The following is a 27598-nucleotide window of genomic DNA, read 5'->3' on the forward strand; positions in this document are numbered from 1 at the left end:
CATATCGTAAACTGCTGTTCTCTTCCGAGACTGTTAAACATTACTTTAGTTTTCTGCAGAATAACTTTTAGACGTACCCTTCTGCTTTGCCTCTCCAAGTCAGTGAGCATGCATTGCAATTGGTCCCCTGAGTTACTAAGCAAGGCAATATCATCAGCGAATCGCAAGTTACTAAGGTGTTCTCCATTAACTCTTATCCCCAATTCTTCCCACTCCAGGTCTCTGAATACCTCCTGTAAACACGCTGTGAATAGCATTGGAGAGATCGTATCTCCCTGCCTGACGCCTTTCTTTATTGGGATTTTTTTGTTCTTTATGGAGGACTACGGTGGCTGTGGAGCCGCTATAGATATCTTTCAGCATTTTTGTATACGGCTCGTCTAAACCCTGATTCCGTAATGCCTCCATGACCGCTGAGGTTTCGACTGAATCAAACGCTTTCTCGTAGTCAATGAAAGCTATATATAAAGGTTGGTTATATTCGGCACATTTCTCTATCACCTGATTGATAGTGTGAATATAGTCTATTGTTGAGTAGCCTTTACGGAATCCTGCCTGGTCCTTTGGTTGACAGAAGTCTAAGGTGTTCCTGATTCTATTTGCAATTACCTTAGTAAATAATTTGTATGCAACGGACAGTAAGCTGATCGGTCTATAATTTTTCAAGTCTTGGGCGTCCCCTTTCTGATGGATTAGGATTATGTTAGCTTTCTTCCAAGATTCCGGTACGCTCGAGGTCATAAGGCATTGCGTATACAGGTTGGCTAGCTTTTCTAGAACAATCTGCCCACCATCCTTCAACAAATCTGCTGTTACCAGATCGTCCCCAGCTGCCTTCTCCCTTTGCATAGCTCCCAAGGCTTTCTTTACTTCTTCCGGCGTTACCTGTAGGATTTCGAATTCATCTAGACTATTCTCTCTTCCATTATCGTCGTGGGTGCCACTGGTACTGTATAAATATCTACAAAACTCCTCAGCCACTTGAACTATCTCATCCATATTAGTAATGATATTGCCGGCTTTGTCTCTTAACGCATGCCTATTCCTAGTTTCTTCTTCACTGCTTCTAGGCTTCCTCCGTTCCTGAGAGCATGTTCAATTCTATCCATATTATGCTTCCTTATGTCAGTTGTCTTGCGCTTGTTGATTAATTTGGAAAGTTCTGCCAGTTCTATTCTAGCTGTAGGGTTAGAGGCTTTCATACATTGGCGTTTCTTGATCAGATATTTCGTCCCCTGCGATAGCTTACTGGTATCCTGTCTAACGGAGTTACCACCGACTTCTATTGCACACTCCTTAATGATGTCCACAAGATTGTCGTTCATTGCTTCAACACTAAGGTCCTCTTCCTGAGTTAAAGCCGAATACCTGTTCTGTAGCTTGATCCGGAATTCCTCTATTTTCCCTCTTACCGCTAATTCATTGATCGGCTTCGTATGTACCAGTTTCTTCCGTTCCCTCCTCAAGTCTACGCTTATTCGAGCTCTTACCATCCTATGGTCACTGCAGCGCACCTTGCCGAGCACGTCCATATTTTGTATGATGCCAAGGTTAGCGCAGAGTATAGGGTCTATTTCATTTCTAGTCTCGCCATTCGGGTTCCTCCATGTCCACTTTCGGCTATCCCGCTAGTGGAAGAAAGTATTCATTATCCGCATATTATTCTGTTCTGCAAATTCTACTAATAACTCTCCCCAGCTATTCCTAGAGCCTATGCCCTATTCCCCCACTGACTTGTCTCCAGCCTGCTTCTTGCCTACCCTGGCATTGAAGTCGCCCATCAGTATGGTGTATTTTGTTTTGACTTTACCCATCGCCGATACCACGTCTTCATAGAATCTTTCGACTTCCTGGTCATCATGACTGGATGTAGGGCCGTAGACCTGTACTACCTTCAATTTTCGTTATTTCTTTAGTAACTTCGTCAGTAATAATTCGCTAGTAACTTCTAACTAGTGTCATAAGGTTCCTACAAACAAAATAAACGTTCATTGTAAATATAAGCAGCACCTATAATGTGTAGTGCGCCTTAATTTGTTCGGTTCGGGATCGATACTGTCTGTCTGTCTGTCTGTCTGTCTGTCTGTCTGTCTGTCTGTCTGTCTGTCTGTCTGTCTGTCTGTCTGTCTGTCTGTCTGTCTGTCTGTCTGTCTGTCTGTCTGTCTGTCTGTCTGTCTGTCTGTCTGTCTGTCTGTCTGTCTGTCTGTCCGTCTGTCCGTCTGTCCGTCCGTCCGTCCGTCCGTCCGTCCGTCCGTCCGTCCGTCCGTCCGTCCGTCCGTCCGTCCGTCCGTCCGTCCGTCCGTCCGTCCGTCCGTCCGTCCGTCTGTCTGTCTGTCTGTCTGTCTGTCTGTCTGTCTGTCTGTCTGTCTGTCTGTCTGTCTGTCTGTCTGTCTGTCCGTCCGTCCGTCCGTCCGTCCGTCCGTCCGTCCGTCCGTCCGTCCGTCCGTCCGTCCGTCCGTCTGTCTGTCGGTCCGTCGGTCCGTCCGTCCGTCCGTTCGTCCGTCTTCGCGGACCCATTGGACCTCGTTGTCTACTTGCTTGAAGCCACTAGGTATGTGCTCCTGGTCATGGTGCCGTCGTGATTGTTCCATCATCGTTATTCTAGCTTCAAGATCTTACTATCGCCATGTCGTCGTCCTCACACCTTCTACCATGTGCCAAGTTGCCCAAGTTGTCTAAATGTTTGGGCCACCATACATGGACTCATGGTCATGACGCCGTCGTGGTCGTTGCATCATTGTCATTGCGGTTTTGTCACCTGACTCTCCTCATGCCGTCGTCCTCACGCCATCGTCCTCATACAGTCGTCGTGCACTCCTTGTCACATCGCCATCGTGTTGTCATTCAGTAGTTTACATTACAGCTTCGTGATCCGAGTCTCGTCATGCTGTCGTCGTCACGCCTTCTACTCCGACAGAGCAGTTAAAGTTGTCTAATCGCTTGGGCCGCTATATATATGTGTTCGTGGTCATGATGCCGTCATGTCTAATGCATTGCAATCATTCCAACTTCGTCATCCGACTCTCGTCATACTGTCGTTTCATCATTGTCATCACTTAAGTAACGTCATCCCATTGTCGTCATACTGAGACAGGTGCTATCATGCATCCGTTCTCAGGCCATCGTCGTCGTGCCGTCGTCGTCGTGCGTGCCGTAGTCGTGAAGCCGTCGCGGTTATTACGAGGTCGTCATGGTAACTTCGACATCCTACTCTCGCCAAACCGTCGTGGTGAGCGATCGTCGTCCCACCGTCGTCCTCATACCGCTGTCATCGTGTCATTGTCGTCATGCCGTGGTTTCACCCTCGTCATCACTTCTGTAACATCATCACATTGTCGTCATCCAGACGTCATACCACCACGGTCGATTCATTGACGTCATTCCATGTTCGTAATTTTATCGTAAACATGCTGTCGTCATTAAGTCACGATTATGGCGCCGTTCTCATGCCATCGTCGTCAGACAGATGCTATCATAAACCCGTTGTCATACCGTTGCCGTCATGCCGCCGTGGTCATGCGATCGCCTTCAATCCCGGTTCTTGATCCGGTTGTTGTCATACTGACGTCGTAGCGCCATTCTCGTCATGCAGTCGTAGTCTTTAGATTGTCCTCATTTCGCTGTCTCACGCAGTTGTCGTCACACCATCCCCATAATTTAAGGAAAGACCTCTCATTGCCGTCATGCAGCCGTCTTTATACCGTCGTTGTTGTCGGATCAATATAATTCATTCGTCATTCCTTCGTTACTGCATCAGTGCCATACACTCGACGTCATGACGCTAAGCTCACGGGTATGGGAGACCTTGGAAAGCGAGTCCCGTAGCAGATTGGGACGATATCAGAGTATGGGGCATGTAGCCGAAGCAACGAAAGTCTCAGAATTATCACTAAACGTGTTAAATACCGTCATTTCAGGGATGTGGTCTGTCGCTGCATCGCTCGAATGCTATTCGCATTATCGTCGACAATTGTGGTGAGATGAGCTCTGCCGTGATTTTTTTTTTTTGCATGCGCCGTTTCTCAGATCACCGCTGCTGCACAAAAACGGCCCACTGGGCTAGCTTCAATCCTGGTGAACCCTACTTCCACGCAGTCCGCAGGAAAACGGTTGAGGACATAAGGTATTTTATTGTTGTTTTCGTTAGATTAAAGTCACAAGTAAAAAGCACACTGTTCGGAACAGCAAACGCCCCGAGCTTATAACGGTGGCTCTCGGCGTCATAAATTGAGGCGCGTGCCACAATGAGCCCCACCAGTCACCAGATGATGCACCTTCTCTCCGGGTTCATCTTGGCCTTGTCATCGCATTCGAAGGCCTCGGCGAATGCACGCAGGTTCTGCAGTGGTATGTTCACCCTGTGAAGTGGCATGTAGACGATTGAAAAAGAATTAGCGGCGAATGGGAGGGAAAACCTTACATATTAACAATTACGTTTAGTGGTGGTGGAGAAAACGTTTATATTTCTCCACAGAGTACGACCACCTCTTGGTAGTTATCATCTGGGGACGAAGGAAAAGATAATGAGGTTCGAGGGAGGGGGAGCGCGGCAGTTAAAATTAGATCAGCAATAGTGGTTCTTAGAGATATTCCATCAGTGAATCTAAGATATATTTTCTGGGCTGTGTTCATCGCTCTTTTTGCAATAATTGCGGGTGTGGAAACACTCAAAAATTTCAGATACCACTCGCATACACTTACTTTCCCAATTGAAGTATTCGATCATACTGTAGCCGAATACACTTGGTTACTACGAACATTGCAGCCTGCAGCAGCAGGAAGCTCCCTTTGCATAGATGTCACAAGCAACTTGAGGTAAGCTTTAAATTTGTTACAGTGGACAGATGGGCTTGTCGGAATATCGACATTTCATGCATTTCCAGCCATTTAAACAAATAGGAAAAATTAGGAGAACAGGAAAGACGAAACGACAGGTAGGGCGCTGGAGAGGTCAGGTACGAGTGCCCTGCGTGTTCGTTTGTCTTTCCTCTTCTCTTAATTCTTCCAATTTCTTTAGAGCTCTGGAAATGCACGAAACGTTTAACGCCGGGGCTAATTTCCAGAGTGCGCAGTAATACGAACGTCAAGGAACATTTCGCGCGGTGAAGGAAATAAGTCACTGGTTTACTATCTTTCCTCTGCGCTATCTTGTTTGCCTTTAAAAGCAAAAAAAAAAAAAAAGAAAAGAACTATCGGGAAATTTTATTCCATATTCGAAGTCAACCTTCTTGAAGCATTGGCAGTAGATTGGAATCGGATCAATCATAGTGAAAAAGTAATAACAGAGGTACAGTTTCACCCTATGGATTCACCAGTTAAGTTTAACAGGCAGGAAAAAAAAAAGAAAGAGCTCAGCATTGAGGCCAACATAGCAGGCCTCACCGGGCGTACAATTTACTCTGCAAGCTGTTGTTTATATTTAATTGATATTTGTAATGTAAAAACGAGGAAAGATTGAGCAAAAAATGTACGTGCATTGTTGAACACCGCTAGGGAAACATTTACTTGCACTTAAAGCAGCAATTAACAAAAAAGGCTTGTGTAAACTACCGTTCTAATGAAAGAGATCACACTTTTACATCGGCCACTTCTAGACGGTGCTTTATGTTTCTGAAGTGATAAGCATCCAAACTGTTCAGTAACATATAGGCATTTACCATAAGAGTATCTCAAAAAAAAAAAAAAGGAAGGACATTTTAAAGCTTTCAGACAAATGGAGTGTGTCATGTACATATCAGTCAAGAAAGAAAACAAAGTTTACAAATGCAGTTCGAAATTCTCAACCGGATCGGATTGCCGTAATTATTTAGGTTACAAAAACACTTTTTTGGATAAGGTTTGTCACAAAACTGCAGTATTGTTTGGGGGGGGGGGGGGGGTCGCATGCAGGATATAAACTGCTCGCTTTAGGCGGCCAAAGGAAACGCGCTGTTTGAATGCGTACTTTTGTTGTCGAGGCAGACCCTGTTTGCTTTACACTTTAATTTGTTTCTTTTACTGTGAGCAGCAGTTATCGCATGGAAATTGGGCCGAATGTGAAAGTTCGTTTATCTGGTAGAGCTGCGCACAAAGATGCGCAGTAGCTGAAGCGTTTAAGGAAAGGGGTGCCATTGCCTTATGCCATTGCCAATAAACTGAACTGCGAAAAATTGAAGAGGATAGATGATAAGAACACATGCTCCCAATAACCCCTACAATTCAAACTTTATTTTAAGGTCTATGATGTGGGGGGGGGGGGGGGGGGGTCCTTGGCAATTCTAATTCGACGCCGTAACTGAAAGAAGATGGGCCATTATGGCTATACATAAGAGAAAGTGAATTCTCGGCGCATACTTGAACTTGACATTTCACTTTGAAATCGTTGCCTCCAGCCAACTCCCACCGACAACCACCACCAAATTTTGGCATGCTGTAGCGTGCCGGACTGCCCTTGTTCCGCACGATCTGGCACTCAACGGCGCAGCAAGGGCGTCGCCACTGCATTGCGCCCGCAATTACCTCGCTCGCGCAAAAGAAACAGCACAAGCAAAAAAAAAAAAAAAAGACGCCTGCACAAGTAATCTTTGGCAGCGAAAACGCAATTACACGTACACCGCGCACGTTGACCACGCAGAACGCACTCTGTTTCGACACATATCAGTGTTACCGGACTTCTGCAGATATAAGCTGCGATAAAAAAAAAAGTCGGATGCAAGTTTTTCTACCGCACCGATGCTCAAGTTTCGTCAACCTTGCTGTGGGAGGCGCGCGGTTTGACACGTGGTGCTCGATCCAAGATCAACTATTTGTGGTGGTGTCCCTTTAAAAGGCGACGACTTCCTTTAAAATAGTTTCACCGATTGCCTAAGGTAAAGCCCCTCAAGGCACGGAGCCACCGCCGCTCCTGGTAGGCGAAAACTTGCGTGGAGTGGCTTTAGCCATAGGAAACTGACCGCTGCTTTTGACATCTAGCTATAAAGCTTCAATATAACTGCACGCTGAAGTGTAACCACAAATATTGAACGTTTCAGCTAAGGCGTCATGAAAAGTGTATAAGTACGGCGGTCGAGATAACTGTGCGGTGCAATTTACCATGTTCCAAGGAGGCGGACGTTACCAAGTGCCTCAGAGTGGTAATAAGCAGGGTGTCGAAAAAAGAGAGGTAATTAGTGAGAATCCTTGCGCCAGCGTAAAATCTGCGTAGCTGCCACACTTGTTACTTTGACAAAACAGAATCAGTTCTTGTTTTGCTTCTGGGTTTTACTATAGAACTGGTGGTGCACGAGAGAACTATGGCACCTGATCTATGGTGCTGAAGACAGCAGGAATTCACATAGTATTACGTAAATCACAACTTGACACTTCTGGTGTGTAGCAAAGCAAGAAGCTAGCGTTTCACATTTCACTCACTTTTCTGCTTTTTAAGAAGGAATTGATGACATGGGGTGTTTCTGAACGATGAAAAGGGTTGGTTTGTGCGGAAGCATACGTCGATCTTATTTCTTTCGCACCTGCACGGGGAGCGTACTCTTGCGCTGGCTAAGAGCGGACGAAGAAGACAAAAGCACGTACATTGTGCCTCACGAATAATTTACACAAATAGAAAAGCGGTGTGCTCTGCTTTGCTAAGCATCAAACAAGCGTTGAACCACGGCAAGTAACAAAAGCAGATTTCACGTGTCGTTTACTGCCGCGCTTACCGCTCGCGGAAAAGGTGACGGCGTTCGTTAACGACCTCAACATTACGGTTGCAGTACGTTGTGCAGCTGGACTCGTTGATATCCCTCTAGGAGGAAATCGTCTTTTCCGCTCTCCATTTATCTAGTTTTAGTTACAAGGCCGAATTCAGTTAACGGCCGAATCGGGCGCGTCACCCAAAATGTCGATTCCATGGAGCCCCTGAGACAACTTTTCGGCCGCGGAGCACAAGTGTCATGGCCGACTTCAGAAGTGAAAGCGTCTCTGCCGAGGCGGCCGTAGTTACCAGCACGTACCCATCGTCTACCCCCATTCTCCAACAAAACTCAACTCATGATTCTTAACAATCTGCTAGTAGGGTGCGCTGAATGAAGAAGTGTAGCTATTCGAACAATCGTCCAAACTATCGAGCACCCATTGTCGCCTTGTATGCTTGAACGGCTTCGTGCAGAACCAGCAGCTGTTGTTATTTTTTTATCTTATTTTTTTTTTTGGGGGGGGGGGGCGTTGAGGTTCGGTTCAAGTTCAGGCATGTTACAAACATATCGGTTCGGGTTCAGTTGGTCACCGTGGTAATGAGTGAAATATATAATTATCTAGCTAAGTGTTCATCACTCGCGGCCCAAGACAGTCCCTCGAGTGTACAAAGGGAAATTGGGAAAAGAATTGGTACTGAAAAAAAAAAAGAAAAGAAAAAAAGAACTTGCAGGGACGTGACGAATTACGGGTAACCTCACGCACGATATCGAAAGTGAGCCGAGAAAGAGGAGACTAGTCGATGACGACATAAAAATGCAATAAGACTGAGGCGTGAGCGAGTTGGTAATATACTTCATAGTAGATATACCCTAATGCACCAGAAAAAAAAAGCAGGAAGACCAGCAATTAGAACGACATGCACAACAAGCGCTGAACGACGCAACTTTGTCACGGTATATATATTTTAGCGGCCAGGTAGGCCGGGTCATGAAGGAGCAGGTTAGACGATGGAGAACAATTGCCTTAGCGCTAGAAGTAAACTGCGATAAGACAGGTCGTGTGGTTCACACTTCATGAGCACAAAAAGATAGTATTTAGCCGCAAATATATTTCACGTGAAAGGTAGGCCAAAGTTTATTGCTTTTAGGAAGAAAAGAGAAACTGCGTTAGCGAAATGAAACGCAAGTGGGGCTAATTGATGGAAGTTACAGCCTTTATTGCACTAGCTTGAGGAAACTATGATCGGGCAAGGAAAACACAAGGTAACGAGATTGCGCGTCACCTACTCAGCCTTGTATCTCTGGGCTCGTCGGCTTCGGAGCTTTTTTGACGCTGGCGTAATAAGACGACGTTAGCCAAACATCGAATGTTTGGCAAGGTAAAGTATGATGTAGTTTATGCAGATGGTATATTTTGGAGTTTGGCTTCCCTGAATGGCTATGCGCTGCTCGCGCCGTGTGAGCAAAACTCGCTAAACACGGGGGAAAAAAATGAGGCACGAGATGCTACGCTGTGTCTCGTGTTTAGCGTTGTTTGCTTTCAACGCATACACCAACTATGTCGTCTAGTCGCATTGGTTCACGTCCCGTGCGTTGACTGCCTGCTTATGTGTGTCACCGCGTCAATAAACCATTCACTTGAGAGTTCGGCGCGGTTCAGAGCTTGCTGCGTGTCGTCCTAACTGTCCTGTTTTCAAAGCGAAGCTTTCTTTGCCTCATCTGCCGGCTTTCCGGGCGCTGCTGCGATGACCTTGGCGCGTGTGCCGCTGTGGGTTGTGCGACACCACGACACGCCGCTCGTCTCCGCGTATACCGGCCGGCGCACCCGCGGGCCGGGGTGCGTACTTTGTGTGTATGGCACGTGCTGTGCTTGCTTTCCTATGAGACAAATATGCAGGCGCTGGGCTGTGGAGGTTGCACGCTAGGCTGTGATAGTGCAAACAATACAATCGTCCACAGCCTTAAAAGAGCGCTTGGACTTGGCGTCTCAACTGCGTGCAGTTCACGTATGCAGAAGGAGCACGTAAACACGCGCAAGCAAAATGGCTCCAAAGCGTGCACTCGGCGTCGAGGACACCCGGGCCTAAAAGAAGCGCCACGTGGAACAGGAGGGTCTTCGCTAGGCAGTGAAACATGGTGCACACCGCGAATGTTTGTATACAATGTATACATACAATTGGATTAGGTACAGCCTCATAATTCAGTTACAATTTCACGCTTCTGCCACGATACGATGTGCCATGTGAGGCAATGATAATGCTCAACCCTCTCAGAGATTGTACGTAATCACGCACAACAACGCCTCACTCAAGCAAACACGTCTCCCTGTGTGTTCTGCGGACTACGCAGACAAACAGCAGTGGTGCACACAAGGTAAAGTCTAACATTAACTAACCACTCTCGTACTGGACTAAACGCTGAGGAAATTACACATTCGCCACCAACATCACAGCTGACTGCCCTCAGTAAAAGAAAACAGCTTACAAAGCTTCGCTTACATCGATTCCCACAGTGCATGGGATCCGCATGTTTTTTTATCTATATATTTTTCGGTGATTTATATCTGCTGAGAATGCAGCGGAAGATACACTGCAGCCTAGTTGAAGCATTACTTGTACAGATGAGTCATCCAATTAAGTTCGCTCATTTTCGTGATGTCACGTTGGAGGCGAAGCTATTGAGTGTAAAACTGGGCAAGTTGGTTTATCTTCATGTAAAAGGAGAGCAAAAGGAATGGCAACACAAGGACACGCGCTGTCCTGTGTACTTCTCTGTATTTTGTTGCCGTTCCTTCTGCGCGGCTTTTACTGCGAAGTTATTCTTTCAATGTATTTCCGGAACATTGTTTTTGGAGAGCAGAGGCATAGAGAACAAGTGCATAAGAGCTGTGTACGTTAAACTTGTACAAAATCCCTATGTTGCTACCCAGGGGTGTGCGTATTTGTTGGGCAACTAGCTGCTCACACCGTGCACGCAAACCGTAGTCCCCTAAAATACTTCAGGGACATATAGATCGCACGAATTAACGGAATCTTGTAAACCGGAAAGGGGAATCGAACGCTGTTGCCAAGGGTGGATAAGCTTTACAGACAAAGAACTGACGTGCCGGGATGATGGCATCATTTCCAATGAGCTGAAAGCTAAAATCCAACTCATCGACTCCGCCACATAGTTTAAGCGCGTGCTTTTCGATATATCTTGAAGCAAACGTGCTGCTTGCGTTTTTTACTAAAACCAAGTCGTTGACAATCTGCGTTGTATAGAAGTGACAGGCAGCTCTCGGCGTAGACAACCGAATGTCTCAAAGAGCATGAGTGTGCATGCAACTGCGAAGCCAAGGGCTTGACTCAGAGGCGTTTGTCTTGCGAATGTGACGCCACTCTTCGAACTGCGACGCTATTCTGGTCCCGCCGCTGTTTCGTGTCTTGCCGCGACGCAAGCTCACTGCTATTTCCGACTGCCACCGAGAAATGCGCCAAACCGACACATTCCTGAAATAAGTGAGGCCCGTGGACCTCGCGCGGCAGAAGGCACTTGTGCCAAGAGGTGAGCACAGGTAGGAACCGGCAAATGTCAAAGCCAAGTAACGAAATATAAAGACGAGGAACAATAAATAAGTCTATTTTGTAGGGGATATGATATGATTTCGTGAAAATCTGGTAAACAAGAACTTTACGCTGCCCCACGCATTACCAACCCCACGTGATACCTTGGTGGATGGCTGTGGCACTGTACCGTTGAGTGCGAGGTTTCAAGTTCGATTCTAGATCAGGGCGGCCGCATTCAAATCGGGGGCACAATGCCAAAACGCCTCACTAACTTAGGCTTAGATGCATGTCAATTAAAGAAACACCGGTCAAAATTATTCTTCAGCGTTCGACTACAACGTCATCTTAAGGCTCATGAACAATATTTATCAGCATTACCTTCTGTCAAGTAAACATGATCATGATGTCAGCAGCAGACTTAAAAAAATACAGGCAAGGTACCGTTAACAACTGTCCCCCTGAAGGAAATGTTTGAAGGCCTGAAAGAGTAACAAAAGGGTGTTCGGGAGACAAGGAACAGATAGATAGGCCTCACGTTCAGTGAGCGCCAGAAGACAAGATAGTCTGCTGCTGACATCATGATCATGATGTCAGCAGCAGACTTAAAAAAATACAGGGAAAGTACCGTTAACAACTGTCCCTCTGAAGGAAATGTTTGAAGGCCTGAAAGAGTAACAAAAAGGTGTTAGGGAGACAAGGAACAGATAGATAGGCCTCACGTTCAGTGAGCGCCAGAAGACAACATACAAGTGCCAACATCAAATTTATTGCGTGTAGCTTCAGCTGACTTCTCAAGAGCGGGCACCCAGAGCACGAATGGAAGACGACACCACGTATAGTACTTCCAACGGGAGGCTACCAAGCGAGCTATAGCACGAAGGTAGGTGAAATTTCAGCAAAATAAATGTGACCATCAATGAAGACTGAAAGTAAACCAAATGTCAAACATTACTGCAGCCTTACGAATGCATTGCATGTCCACGACCTAAGACAAAATAAGCGTGTCCGTGTCTACGTATTTGCCTTAGCAGGTACGGCCGCTCCTATCAAAACCTCGACCGCTGAAAGGGAATCGTTTAGCCGCATAAGATGATTTCGCCTCCAAGAAAAAAAAAAAAAAAACATGGTGTGCCAGATGACCACTCAAAAGAAAGCCTTAGGTGCAACTCGATGCAGTGGTGGCACAGCCATATATAAAATACATACGACGCCGCACGAATACAATACAACGACGATGACAGCGGCGGCACGACGTTGGCACGACAGCTCAAACGTAGCAACCATGGGCTCAAATCACGGGAGGGAATAAATATATCAAAACGTGACACCGGCAAAAGGCTGCCATAGAAAATGAAAAAGAAAAATACCTTTAACAGGTACCGCTTCAAGAAGACCTACGCGCTATATATATATATATATATATATATATATATATATATATATATACGCGCTATCTTGTTTCAAAGCTCTCCGAACGAAGGTACAAGATCTCGGGCACTTTCAGCGTCATAATGATAAGGAGCGGCCACAAATGCAACACCAGCAGCAGGCGCTGCGAGTAGGGATTCCCGAAGTATTACACCTGCAGCAGCATAATGCCGGCACAACGGGCTATGACACCGACGAAAAAGAATGGATATTAAAGAACAAATGAGAACGGCAGTGCGTTAAAGGGACACTGACTACGAGTCACTTTAGACTGATGTTCCTTATTTTCGCTAATTTGGCCGTAATAGGTTGATTATTAAAGAAATCCGATAAAGATAAGCACGCGTGTCAATATGAACACAAACCGATGAAGCTCCTTAGTTCTTGTAGAGTAGTGGGCATGGGGTATACATATTGAGCAACGGCGCGAAGTTTCGCAGGATCTGGTAGAATTCCCTGTTTCGAGACGACGGGACCTAAGATTGAAGTGCCCTATTTTTGTGCCTAAAACCATTTCTAAAAGGACCTAAGATCATAAGCTTACGGGCACGAAAAAACATTTTTTTTGCAAATCAAGTTGCAAAAGTTGTGTATCTGGTGAAATACACAAGGACTTTCTCAAGGCACGAGAGATGGAATTCAATATCCATAGAAAAGACAGCAATGTCGTCTAAGTAACAAAGGCATGCCTGCCATTTTAGAGCCCTGAGAATAGTGTCCGTCATTCTCTTGAAAGTGACAGGCGCGCTGCAAAGGCCGAAAGGCATTACATTAAACTGATATAATACGTCAGGAGTTACAAAAGCGATTTTTGGACGGTCGGCTTCAGCCGTCGGCACTTGCCAGTACCCGGAGCGCAGATCCAGCCAAGAGAGAAACTCGGTGTCGATTCGTGGTAGGGGTTAAATGTCCTTGCAGGTAATCGTGTTTAGCCGGCGGTAATCGAGGCAAAATTTTAAGGATCCATTCTTTTTGCACCCCAGCACTATCGGAGACGCGCAAGGACTGTGGGAGGGCTGGTTCACACCACGAACAGCGTTTCTTTGTCAATGACACTGCTTCAGCTGCGGAAACACGGTGTGGACGCAGGCGCAGCGGAGCATGATGACAGGTGCAAATACGGCGAACAACCGCTGACGTGCGCCCCAAGGAAGGTTGGCCGAGGTTGAAAGAGGCATTGAAAGGTTCAAGCAGCTCAACGAGTTCACTGCGTTGAGCGGGCGTAAGCACATCATCGACAGCAGGCAACTGAAAGACACTCTAGTGTAGGAACGTGTGAGGCTGGTGTGGCAGCCGCAGTGAGTGCACGGATAAGCAGTGGTGCCTTATCGGAAGGTAGGCCACATGGAAGAATGACGTCAAAAGTGTCGATATGCCCCGCACATTCACCGTGTAATAGAGTAGAAAAACAGGGAAATGGATTGCACGCATGAATTGTAGCGGAACCATCGGCGAGTGTGGCGACGGCAAACGGGAGTACAAGGTTTCGTCAACGCGCACTATATTTAGATGGTGTAAAAAGGGCAGTTGAGGCGGAGACAGAGTCACAAGGAACGGAGACCAAGGCGGCAGAGAAAAGAGAGAATGACCTCAGCGGCGACGAGCACTTTCGGAGATTGGCTAGTGAGATATATGGTAGTGTCGCTGAACGGAGACAAAGCCAGTTGCTTACGAGTGCGGTCGACAACAGCATGATGCACGGAAAGAAAGTCCGAGCCCAAAATAAGGTCATGCGAAGCACGGCATAGAACGAAAAATTCAACGAAATTTAATAGGTCTTGCATAATAACACGAGTGGTACATGCGGATGAAGGCTGGACTTTCTGCGATCTTGCCGCGCGTATAGTGAAAGATCGGGAAAGGGAATCGTCACTTTGAGTTTGCGGCAGAGGTCTCCACTTGTGACAGAAAGGGCAGCCCCTGTGTCGACAACAGCGTTTGTGGTGACACTTTCGACAAATACTGTGATCTCTTTGGGGGGAGGGGGTGCGAAAGATGAGGCCTCGAAAGTTCCGACGACGGCGCAGTTCTTGTTTTCTCCTGGCCAGAGCTGGAATAGCGAAGCATGGGTGAAAGGGCATGGCGGCGGCGAGGAGGAGATAGACGTGAGCTGAATGCGGGGCGACATGAATACTAGTTCGAGGGATCAGGGATGGAAATGTGTGAAGGATATTAAGAAAGGTAGCTGAAGATTGGTGCGCGCCATCACAAAAGTAAAGTCCACGGCGGCAATAGAAATGCGCAACATGGCCCTAAATACCGCATGTGAAACAGATGGGGTGGTTATGCGGAGTACGCCAGGGGTTAACAAAAGGTTCGGAAGGCGACAACGGTACGTGAACTGGGCGTACCGGACGCGGCGAGCAGAAACTGGTGGCTGGGCTGGAAGTAGTAGGCATCGGATGAGCACGAGGTCGGTTGAGAGTTTCAGTGTTAAAATTATGCGATTTAGTCTGTGTGCAGTGCAAAATCTTGCATAAATTACTTTTCTTTTTTTAAATTATGGGGTTTTACGTGCCAAAACCACTTTCTGATTATGAGGCACGCCGTAGTGGAGGACTCCGGAAATTTCGACCACCTGAGGTTCTTTAACGTGCACCTAAATCTAAGTTCTCGGGTGCTTTCGCATTTCGACCCTATCGAAATGCGGCCGCCGTGGCCGGGATTCCATACCGTGACCTCGTGCTCAGCCGCCCAACACCATAGCCACTTAGCAACCACGGCGGGTAAGAGCTTCAGTGTAAGTCAGAGGTGCGGTCACAGGCGACGGTTGAGGTCCGCGCCTCAGCAACTTGCACCTGGATTATACGTAGGAGCCAGGGGTCTGGTGTGAAAGTGGGCTGAGTAACACACACCACAAGAAATAGCAGGTGAGCCACTTCTTCATGAATGTATTGCTGAATCTGCGGCAGCTCGCCGGAATGATCAGTACCAACGCATCAGGGATACAAGGTCGAGTGGCGCGCGGATTGCAACATGGTACGACGGGTGGAAAGGCGCTGTTTGCGCTTCTCATCGAGACTTTGAAAAATGTCTATTACTTGAGCAACCGTCGCAGGCTTCTTCGCCACGAGCATATGGAAGACATCGTCGTCTAAGCATTTCATAATGTGCCTTATCTTATTGGATTCGGTCATGGATACATTCACGCGTTTACAGTGGTTGATGACGTCCTCAGTCTAGCTCGTGAAAGTCTCACTGCTTTGATAAGCGCGGCCACGCAAACGGTGTTGGGCGCGGAGTCTGTGCACAGCGGGACGATCGAAAAACGAAGTGAGGGCCTCCGTGAAAGCATATCAGGTGGTAAAATCGGCATGGTGGTTTCTGAACCACAGGTTGGCCACATCGGTCAGATAAATGATGAGGTTGGTCAACTTGACGCCATCATCGCACTTGTTATACGAGCTAACGCGTTCATACGCTGCAAGCCAGTCCTCCACGTCGTGATTGTCGGTGCCGCTGAAGATCGCAAGGTGACGCTGACGTACCACACCAGAACACGACAGCTGCGGGGGCATGAGCGACTTGCAAGGGGTCGGCGTCGTCGGTCATTGTGGCGGTAGATGGTAACGTACGGCTTTGGAACTCCAGGGCGGTGAAGACGAGTACCCAGCAACTACACCAAATCCTAGGTAGTCTGCAGGGCGCCTGACAGAAGACCAGGAAACCGGGGCAATCTCAGCTGGACACCGAAAGAGCGCGCACCATGAGTTCGTCATCTTCCTCTTCCACGTACACCTCACCGCGCTGGCGCCGATAATCTCCAGTACAGTATTCAACAGTTTTTACATATATGAGCGCATGACAGTTGGTTCACGCGCAGTAGAAGAATGCAATGCACAACTGCTAAAAGTGGAGGGATAAATTTCGAACACGAACGACGCAGGGAGTAAACGCGGGAACAGCGTGACAAAAATTGTAGTGCATCCTGTGCATTAGAAAAAGAACGTAGAATCATGTGTCGACGTGAAACCAAAGTATGTAAGTTTCAGCCCTCACGCGGTTCACGAAATTAATTGATTACCGTATTGTCTAGGCTAATGGTTCTCATATTATGCATGCTTACAGAATAATTGATCCTGGTTGCGATAATCTATTGTCACAGATTAGGTAACCTTTCAACGGTGATCGATCCTTGCATCGCAGCACATCTACAGTGCTGGCAAAAAAAAAAAAAAAAGAAGATACGCTTATTCTAGCAATATTAATTTTATATAGTGGGTTCGGTAGAGAAAGACAAACCTCGAGCGCAGTTTACGCGTTCTTACCGCGGCTGAATAACACCACGACATAAACACCGCAATATTTTTTGGTTCTCAGAAAAAATTTGCAGCCGTTAGTCTGATGGGTCACGGATAAAGATTGAACAGGAACTACAGTATACAAACAACAACAACACCGATGACAAAAGCCTTTTGGATTAAAATGGTCTTAGTACAATGAGGAACACTACTTTTAGCATGAGAGAAAGTGGAGCTAGTTGGTAGGAATTCATGTTAGAAAAAAGTGCAGACACGGACACAGGAAGAGGGACGACACAGATGGGACGTATTCGATTTCCGGTTTCCGATTTTCGTGTGACTGCCAGGGATGTCAGCGGAAAAATGAAACCGCGCAAACCACGAACACAGATTCTCTCGTTATCGCGACTGTCGCTTTCTCGAGTAGAGAGCGCATGAAGGCCGACCAACAAGCGCTCTTACGGCAAAAAAAAACAAGGAAGAAAACATATTTATTGAATTTGAGGCCTATATTTCTATCCTAGGTTACACTTTACTCGTCACAGTGACTCACTGATATTTAGAGTGAAGCCACACGATTTAATGGGTGTGCTCCCAAGAGCAACAGATTTGTACGGAAGTCCACCGTGTTACGCGCCAAATGAAGCACGGTCTTGAGCAAATGTCGCACCTTTACACAGTGTGCTTTCCTTTTTCTTACTTGAACAATTAAAAAGAAAAGCCTACAAAAAGATACCCGGATCACGTCACTACAGATTTATTAACTTCCCAGGCGAAGGACATCCGTTGCAAGAAAAAAGCAATGCAACCCATTCACTAACTAAACTATTTCCATTCATAACCTAGTAGTTACAAATTCGACGCCGCATTTTTATATTAGAAAGTTGAACAGAATCCTCGTAAAAGTTAGGATTTGTGTTCGTACGTTCCAAAACGGTCGCGTAAAGCGAAATAACTTGTCAAATAATTCGTTCAATTTACCTTATTACGCACGCGGCTCTGCGAAACGCGGCTCCCACTGCAACCGCCCTGCAAGGTAAGGGCGATAAAGCAGCCCGTCCTCCCCCTCCCCCCAGAAGTGACTGAATCCTACCGGGAGTTGCGCACAGAGCAAACCGGAATAAGATCGCGTAAAGAAAAAAAAAAGTGTTCGGCGGCAGCTTCGTTTGACGCCACGTCACAGAAGGGTAAAACTTTTAAATCGAGAGCTGTTCTGTGGTTCCGTGTGCGCAATCGGGAAAATTGAACGAATAACTTGGTGCCAGTTATTTTGGTCTGCATGGTCATTTATGCGGAAACACGAAAGCAGACATTCAGTAATGATTTCCTTGAACTTATCATGTAATATTGCGACGTAAAGTTGGTAACAAGGAAGTTAATTAATACAATTAGTTGAATTATTACGTAATCTGTTCTGATGATTCTCCAAATGATGACCGCCTGGGCAAGTCATTACTCTGTAGTGACGTAATTCAGGTAACTTTCGTCGGCTTTCTCAAAAAAGCATCCGAAGTGAAAAAACAAACAAAAAAACAAGTACTGTGTACTCGCAGCAGTCGCACACAGCGCAATATGATCGATGAGCGTGAGTTCAATCGCTTTTAGGGAACACTGAAACACGGTTTCACAGCTAACTGAAGATATTTAATCATAGGTATTTGTATCTGTTTTTTTTGGAACACACAGAATCGTTCTATTGAAAGTGCTCATGCACAAGGCGTAAGATCTTCCGACACGAATTTCCATGGTGCCATCATCAGTCAAAGCACGTGCAAGTCAAGAAAGCCGCGAATGGGAAAAAAAGGGTGAAAATAAAGTAAGGCACATTTTATCGACAGAACCTTGCGCTGAACGAAAGAAAAACAAGGCTGGCAGACATTTGACGCGGTCGTCTTCTAATTGTCTAAAGAAAAATAGAACAACGAGTTGCTAAGAAGTGACAACATCGTGGCTTTCCTACTATTGATCCTGGCAAGCAGATGATGGAAAACAAACGCGCCACTATGTTTGTCTTCAGAACATATACATTGTCTATAAAAGAACCTTTCGTCATATACTGTGTACTCGTCGATGGGCGGGATACAGACATGTGTATTCAAAACGCTCTACAGGTCTCGATGACGTAAACAATTAAGGCCATCTGCCATTGTCAGAAGAGCCATGTTGAGCTTCGATCTTCTCTCCAGAGTGGAGAAAAGCGGAGTCAGGAAGAAAGACAACTCAGAGCTCCGCGCTTATAGTTACAGCTGCTCACCACTCACCTAAAGCTGGCAGGCGCGATGGGTCCTCGCATTCTGCGCTCGTAGTCTGCTCTCGAGCTGAGCGCCGAGCACATATTCTGCGAGCGCATAGCATGGCAGTGTTTTGCGTTTACTGAGATTAGCAGTTGGTGTATTGCTTACTATACCGACTGCACAACGTTGCGTTAAAAATATGTCATCCACACGAAAGCAGCACGAAGCGGTATATAACGACCAACCGTACTGGTCCCTCGGAAAAAGAGCTTCTTACTTGACGATAGTCTTCCTGTTCTGGGAATTGAACGGCAGCTCCACAGATTTCAAGGCGCCGTTGGTCTACAATGTGAACCAATCAGGAGCTGTCTTTCTACAGCTCAGTAGCTAAATTGGTTTCCTAGAAATATTATGCTTCAATCTTTCGCCCAGGATGCATTGTTCTTCGATTGCGGAACGTAGAACTACTCCTGAGGAGGCACTGCTCTCAGGTGGATGACAACTTTCCATTTCGCAACGACCTTGCGGACTTGCGGTTGTGCAAATCGACGTCCTTTCGCAATAACTGACACTCGTCTAACTTTCCCAAAAATTAATTCTGATATTGGCGCTGCGCCGACCTCGGAGGGTGCAGACTTCACCCAGTGGGGCTTGGAGTGGCAGCATATTACCATTGATACAAATGTGTTTTACCATGGCTGACACTGTGGCAGTGTTACCTGAGGAAGTCCTCAAGGCGTGTTTGCAAGCTAACCAAGTGAACACACTTTACAGTAACCACAAGAACCAGCGCCGCTCTCATATGACGCCGCGTATAATTTCATGAACCTTTATGGAACATTTAAGCAACGTGAGGGCATGAATTATAATTAAAAAAAATGAGGTGACGTCTTAACATTCTTAACAGGACGCAGATACGCACAGCTGCAGGAGGCAATTTAAAACTTGAAGAGTCGCTTGTACAATGCCGTCAATAGTGAGCAGTTACAATAAATTATTTTCAAGTATTTTATTTTGTGATTTATTGCTGTTCCAGTGGGCGGCTTCGCGTAATCGCGATATTGGTGCATGTGTATACGGTAACCAAGCAGACTCTTGACTATATACCTGCCTTCCTTATATATATATATATCCTGGTGCATGTAGCATGATGGAATTTCGCTTATCTGGGTCACATTTGTTGGGACAAACACCTCATGAGCTGGACATATATCTATGTTATCAACAAGTTTATGGGATTTTACTCTGCCTTCGATCCTATTTTTACGTATCACTATTTGTGCGACTCTACATTATTCTTGGGGTGACGGCGCACCCTACGATATTCTCGCACTCACCGATGCGTAAGCGTAGAAGAAAAGTTGCTCAGCGGTCATGTTGTTGTCGCCAAAATGCCACTGTGCCTCGCGTCCCACGAATGGAGGTCGATTGTGCTTGAGGATGCTCGTGTAGACCTGCACGCATGCGTATGTTCTTGATGTACACAAGCGATACTTCTACGTTTTTTTTATCGCATGCGCCACTGAAGGTTGGTCATTCATTGGCCCTCTTTTGAATGAGTCATTCTGATATGCAGTTTTCAAATAGCCTGTAAGAGTTATATGCAAACCGAACATTCTGGAGTTTTGTTTGCCGAAATAAGTCACAACACTCCTGAGCAAGTTCACGGTGACGGTACAAAATTTTCAAACGCGTAGTGCGTTGCAAGCGGTGCTCCTCACGTCCTGTTCTCTCCACGCCCGTTATGTAGCCGGTATACATACGTGTTCTTTGATTTCTTGTCGCAGTCCTATATGTGTACAAACATACATCGACCGCACTGAAAAATAAAAACGTGCCATGTATTCAGAAATAATTCTGCACACGCAGGGATCTTTTTTCTTATTTGTAGCGTGAGCTGATGGAGACCCTCTCCCAAAAGGCAATGGAATGAGCTTCCCTTCGCCGACAGATTCTCCGCACTACGAAACGCTCCTGATGTTATACGACTTGAGCTAGGCTTGCCGGGGGGATGCCTCGGAAGACGAGGGCCCAAGGGAAGCATGTTGAGTGGACAGGACGATTCAGCGAAGCAGAGGAGCGAGAAGTGCCCGGTATGTCGCTCTGTCGAGAACTCAACATGTTTAACGAAGTGTTCGTATTTGTAAACCTGTAACCAGAAAAAGAAACTGCAGTACGTACACCGAACGACGGTGTATTCCTGAAGGATCATGGACGACGACGATCATTGGGGAAGGATGAAACCAGGACATATAGAGAACAATCAACCGCATTCTACAAAGGTTTGCCGAACAGCAAAGTTGGAAATCCTAAATAAAGAACGGCAAGTAATCAGGGCCGGTGTAATGTAGCGATTCTTTCCGCTCGGTTATGTGGCGCTCATAACATCCACTACTCGCGACTTGTCGATTGTGGTGACAATGTAGGCCATTGCGTTATTACAGCCACTTCCGAAGCGCGAAAGGGCCAAATAAAATATGGAATCGTTACATTATCTCGCCTAGAGCCCTGCGCTTGGTGAAAAAAGAAGGAAGCACTTGTATGCGCTACTTTTGCCTTTCGACTTCAAAAACTCGAGCGCCTTTACTGAACGTCTGTTGTTAGCCGAGGAGCAATAGAAGACGTAGACGCTGCTAATGGCTTCATATCAGAGAAGTAGATGCGAAAAAAAGCGAGTTTTAAACTATTTTAGAATACAGTGACAAGAACACAATATGTATGTGCTACTAAGACATATGCAGTGGAAATGCATGTCCCAACAGACGCAAATGAAAACTGCCAACGAAAAGGATCCAACGGCCCATGAAGCTCCAGCCATGCGGAATCAAAGAACGAAGCTGCCCAACCTGAAACTATTTAAGCTTCCGCGGTAAGATGAAGAACTGGCAGTCTTTCAGACAGCAGCATGCGGTCGCTAATCATAAGAACCTAGAGACGAACCACGTCAACGGGCTGAAGTATTTAACATCGCTGCTCACTTGAGAAGCCAACGCAACTTATTGCGGGTCTCCAGAAGGCTTTGGAGAGTTACGCTGACGCCGTCGACCTTCTGTAGAAGCACTTCGGCGACCATTCAGCTTTAATTCAACCAGGTGCAATGCTTGATCGACATACGACTATTCAATTCTTCAATAAATGTGGATGATCTGCGGCAACCGTTTGATCCTTTACAAGCGCATATGCGAAGTTTTGAGGCCCTTATGTATTGGAGAGGAGACGTACGAAGCGATGTTGTGCGCCGTGCTAGTCCGCCCCCTTTTGAGTGAGGTGGTGCTTAACTGGCACCGATAACGGGCACAGGGACAAAGACAGCGCGAGACCTCGGCCGCAAATGACGGCGCTGCGTCAACGACGTCATCTTCGGTGCCATCGCGACATGTGGTACGGTTCTTCGAGCTGGAACTGAAGAGCCGAGAACGAATGCTGGAGAACTGACAGAACAACACATGCATTAAGTCACCTCCAAATATTATCGCAAGACCGCCGGACCGACAGGACTCTGGAATCTCGACCGCGGCCCCCATTGTGTGACACCACGTCGGGCATGATGTGCAAGCTGTACAACTCAAGGGTCCACGAAAGCGAAGCGTGCGACGCCAAATTGGACTTGAAGGAGGGGACATCCACAGTAACGCAAAAGGGAAGATGTTTTCGCTGTACGGAGCGTGGTTATCTTTCAAGCGATATCGGGGCCAATGTTATTTGCCAGAAATGTCAACGGAGACATGCAACTAAAATATGCGATCTTGCCTTTAAGATTGCCGTGCAGGCACAGGTAATTACCTAGAAGGGCGCGTAACGAGTCACTTTGCTTGCCTCGGAGACGAGAGAGTGTTCTGAGAATGGAACAGTTCTGGCACAAAACGTCCCGGCAGTGAGCAAAGAATCGACTATAAAAAAAAATTCAATGGTGTTGCTTTGACATTGATAGCCTAGAAACATTTTAACCGAAGCGTTGCTCAAAGCGCTCGGAGGCAAATTATGAGGTGCTGTCAGTTCGACTCCTTAGCGAAACGTACCGTCAGTGAACGTTCTACAGAGTTGAAGTATTTCTTGTCAGTACCGCCCGCGGCAGGTACAGAGGATCGAGGTGCTAAAAACGCCCTCGATATGCGAGCAAGTTGTTCTGTCCAACAGAAGAAATAAAAGCAACCCTTGTCGAGCTTTCGTTGCCGCTACGCGATGATTCCTGCAGGGTGGAAGTGGAGGTATGAATGCGTCTATTTGATCCGAACATTCGAGATTTTCTCAAGGCAAAACTGAATGCCTCACAGATTCTATACCACCTTTACTCAGCCCCCATGTAGGGGCCTTGTAAGGTATTTTGCAAATAAATAAATAAACCCTGACAGCGTTTGAGATAGTTTCCGTGTGGACGACTTCAGCGAATAACCTCTATCAGATGCCTGAGAATTAACTACCTCGTGTTTGTCTCGACGACGAATATTGCAGATCGAGACGCGGCGCCGACATTAAAGTCATATTAGGAACTCGACGTATTGCAGTGAACCCGCGTAGAAGTTCAGATGAATGCTCAGCCGAGTACATCATCAGGACGACCAATTCATATGAGCACTCACTTTACAATTTGTAACGCAGCTGGCCGTGCTCCTCATCACGCCAGCGTGGTGACATGCTTGGTAGCGGCCAGGGTTATCTTTAGGATGCACAGCAACATGCAGTTGCCCTGCGTGCAACATCGCTTCAACATGTCGCCCACGCGTATTGTTATATCACCAGCCGAAGAGCTTTACCCTGGTAGTCTAAATCTTGCCATTGCTTTCAATGTTTTGCCGTTTGAGTGAAACTCTCATTTTGTTTTCTCATCTGCATATAACCTGCATACACACTTGTATGACACACGTTTCACGTGATTGCCGCCGTATTCCGCGATGGCCGCACGGTCCGAGTAGCCACCAGGCACAGTTATTTGTTGCGCGCTTTACAGCGAAGCTGTATGCGTGTAGTTTCCAGCGCATCGATGTCCGTAGACCAAAAGCCGTGGGCTGGTCCCGAAGATAGTACAATACCAGGCCGACCCGCTTCGGAGGTAAAGCAGGCTTCAAGCACTTCGCCAACTTGCAAAAATAAGTTCAATACCTTATCTCGAAATACGGCGTGCCCACCAAAGACGACAGCGTTTAACAGAAAAGGGAATGGGCGCGGCGGCAGCGGGAGGAGACCACCTGTGATTAGCGGGCCACGGACGCCAAGCGGAAGCGTGCCGTCCGCCAGGACCGCGAGGTGGAAAGAAGTGCGAACCGTCCATGTGGCCCCAATCCCGCAAACATGGAACGTTTCACCGGATCAACGGTCAGGTTTCAGAGGGAGTTTGTGGGGAACCAACTTTGTGTGGCCTGTGTTGTGTGTGACCGCTTCTCGTTTTCGAGTGACCTCATAACCATTACTGCACTGCGGGACGTTGACCAACGCACGATCGCCTTTGCTATACGGTGAAGCAATGTGCCCTCGAAGGGCGGTGAGGTGGGTGTCTTTTCTTTGTGCCGGTATCCGTTAGCAAAAAGCGTCATGCCGCGTTTTGCAACAATACATGGGTAATGGGTATTGTATACCCCCCGGCGCCATATCATCTTCCGACGCTCAACATCGTGGAGGAGCGTTTAGTCGCGCTTAGCCTTCCATTTATGAACATACGAAGTTTGAGGCTGGGCAATGGACAATTCGCCATTAAGGGGCCCACATATACAGCTTCGCTGGTCATCCACCTTCACAGAGTGGAATGGCAATTATTCTTGTTGCCCCTTCGGTACGGCGCCGTGCACGGAGTCAGCGGTGAAGGAGGGGGAGAGGGGACGTTACAAAGGCACCGAGTTGATGCAAATGGTGGAAGGGAGCCCTCTAGAAAGCTATTGACAGTCTATAGACGTCTATAGACTGTCTATAGACTTCCTATAAAAATTTTTGTAAGGGAATGCACTCCGAGATAGGCATGTCGGCGTTTTAGTCTTTCGCCTTTGCAAAGAACGACCAACGAGAAAAAATGGCTTATCATTGTAGTCAGTCATGGGCTTATAAGCTTTCAGATTTTCATGTTTTCAACATTCAGTGCCGATCACAATCCCCGTGATCCGTGCCCATGTAGATCTCTACGCATTTAGAGCTCGACCGCCTCTTGTTTGCGATAGAATGGGTCTACATTTAAAGAAAGGTTCTTTAGAACTCAATACATGAAAGTGAGAGTTAGAGAATTCAGATTTAGAAAGAAATATGAATATATATGGCCTTACTGTGTGCACGACTTGAACAGCGACGTTGTCCAAGACGTTTTCATGTAGCGAAGCAGTCGTGTTCATCTGTTTCAGAAGAAATACAGGGAATCAAAGAAGACACTCACTTGCCGCTCCTGCTGAAGTGGACTTAAGAGACAAGTTTCGTGACGCAGTGCGGCTGCCATTTTAAATTGTTTTCGGCGGTAACTTTCAACGCAGTAAAATTTGGTCACTTAACTGCAAGGACGGTTAAGCAAGTCGGTGATACCGATGAACTTCATATTGCCACGCTGGCTTTGGTCACTGATTTTCAGCATGCACGCGCCTTGTCTTAATTACACTACAAGATCGTATGCATATTTCACAGTTACAAAGTCAGCCACCGTACACTTGTATACCTTCTCATTGCATTTCCTTCGTAACGGCATTCATTATATTCGCTGCCTCCCAATAGTTTCCAAAAGGCAGCCTGAATCGGACAATTCCTCTTCTGTGGGAAGTTCAGCAATTGGCCTTCGTTAACTCGACCTTGGCTAATTTTACATTTGAGCCAAACACATTGAATTTGAACCAACACACTGTAAAGTCCCGGCTAAAAGCCATAGATTGCTATAAAGGGAAAGCTCGTTTTGTGCAAACACGAAAGCATGCCGCGTCGTTTAATCCGAGTGGGAACGACGCCCCGTTATGCGCGCAGCTTGTTCGTAGGCTTGTTCCGTAATTTCATGCATTATTAGCAATTACTGCTCACTACTAAGCATGTTTAGTCATTTCTAATCAGTTGTAGTCGTTACAATTCGTCATTAGACATATTGGTCATTTCGTAGTCATTAGTAGTCATTACAAGTCATTTCAGTCATTATTAGTCATTATTTGTCATTACTAAGCATTTTTAGTCATTTCTAATCAGTTGTAGTCATTACAAGTTGTCGTTAGACATATTGGTCATTTCATAGTCATTATAGTAATTACAAGTCATTTCACTCATTATTAGTCATTACTGCTCACTAGTAAGCATTTTTAGTCATTTGCAATCAATTGTGGTCATTACAAGCCGTCGTTAGACATATTGGCCCTTTTGTAGTCATTAGTAGTCATTTTGGTCATTACTGCTAATTACTAGACATTTCTAGTCATTTCTAATCAATTGTGGTCATTACGAGCCGTCGTTAGACATATTTCTCATTTCGGAGTCATTACTAGCCATTAATACCTTCTACCAATATCTATTATAACGTTATCATTCATTAACTGCCACTATCAATCGTTTTTCGTTCTTTAATCTGTCTTTAATCTGTCTTCATATGGCGGGCTGACGTTTCGGCGGACACCCTGGCGGTCGGGTCCGCTGACACAAACTTCACCATTAGCCTAGAAAGGCCTTTCGCCTTAAAAAAAAAAAAAAAGCTTGCCGTAGTTTTTGAAAACTACGGCAAGTGTGTTGACCTTGCGTTGGGAGAAATGTCACGCAAATGGAGTTAGTGGAAAATAATTGCTACACGCGCCGATTCTGAGGACAATGTCATCATCAGCGTTCTTCCTGACGTCACACTCTACGTGTCGCCTATACACCAGCCGAAAGCGAAGGAGCGAGACGATCACCGGCAGCCAGCTGTGCTCGGCGTACTGCTTGACGAGGCAGAAAGTGCGCTTGTCGTAGACGCTGCGCGCGCTCTCCGCCCACCAGGCGCGGAAGCGGCCGCTGCTGTCCACGAGCCAACCTACGAGAAAAGAAAGAGAAAGCAGTAACACCGTCTTGTGACTCGTTGAGGTGTGGCAGTGTGATGTAAGCCCCTCGACTAGGCTCAGCATTGCGAGAAAAAAGAAAACAAATGCGAAGACGGCTTGTCAACGTATTAGGTCATCACGGAAACCGAAAAGAAAGCGATTGAATATCAACATAGCTTAACAGGGGGCCATTCTCACAAGGACACGGTAGCGAAATAGCATTCTGCTGCAAGGATAAAGGTGTCGAGGGTGGTAAAGTATTAGGTGCAGTTATGCGATTAGCGAAGCTTCAGGCATATACTGGCATTTCCACGAGTTCTGGACATCGCCCCTTCGGCCAGCTGTCGAACTTAACCACAATGCACCAGCGTAACACAATAGAGACAACTTCAAAAAAAATTCAGAAGATCGGCAGAATTTTAAGAACTTTCAATCTGTAACGTTGATACGGTACTCCTTTGTAATAATATGCGCATTTACGGCACCTAGTCGTAACTTCCCTGCTGTATGAGAGAATTATACTGAGTCTTGTTA

General features: G+C 46.5%; 1 protein-coding gene across 1 annotated transcript; it reads right to left on the minus strand.

Annotated features, from left to right (window-relative positions):
* Window positions 1–3587: 3587 nt before the first annotated feature.
* On the minus strand, window positions 3588–27598 carry LOC129387305 (neprilysin-1-like). Its single transcript, XM_055076193.2, has 5 exons — window positions 26939–27598; window positions 25355–25420; window positions 20444–20560; window positions 19134–19210; window positions 3588–4358 (listed from the first exon to the last, which is right to left on the minus strand). The coding sequence occupies exons 1-5, from the start codon at window positions 27146–27148 to the stop codon at window positions 4259–4261; spliced, it is 570 nt and encodes a 189-aa protein (XP_054932168.1). The 5' UTR covers window positions 27149–27598; the 3' UTR covers window positions 3588–4258.

The sequence above is a fragment of the Dermacentor andersoni genome, chromosome 2 (genome assembly GCF_023375885.2).
Source record: "Dermacentor andersoni chromosome 2, qqDerAnde1_hic_scaffold, whole genome shotgun sequence".
Classification (NCBI taxonomy): domain Eukaryota; kingdom Metazoa; phylum Arthropoda; class Arachnida; order Ixodida; family Ixodidae; genus Dermacentor; species Dermacentor andersoni.

What these genes read in the sequence shown, in the direction of transcription:
- LOC129387305 (XM_055076193.2), bottom strand. Translation starts at nt 27,148, where the DNA reads ATGCTGAGCCTAGTCGAGGGGCTTACATCACACTGCCACACCTCAACG. An exon ending in CTGTTCAAGTCGTGCACACA is followed by an intron (nt 20,561 to 25,354) that starts GTAAGGCCATAT and finishes GCATGCGTGCAG; the next exon opens with GTCTACACGAGCATCCTCAA. An exon ending in TCTTCTACGCTTACGCATCG is followed by an intron (nt 19,211 to 20,443) that starts GTGAGTGCGAGA and finishes ATGCGCTCGCAG; the next exon opens with AATATGTGCTCGGCGCTCAG.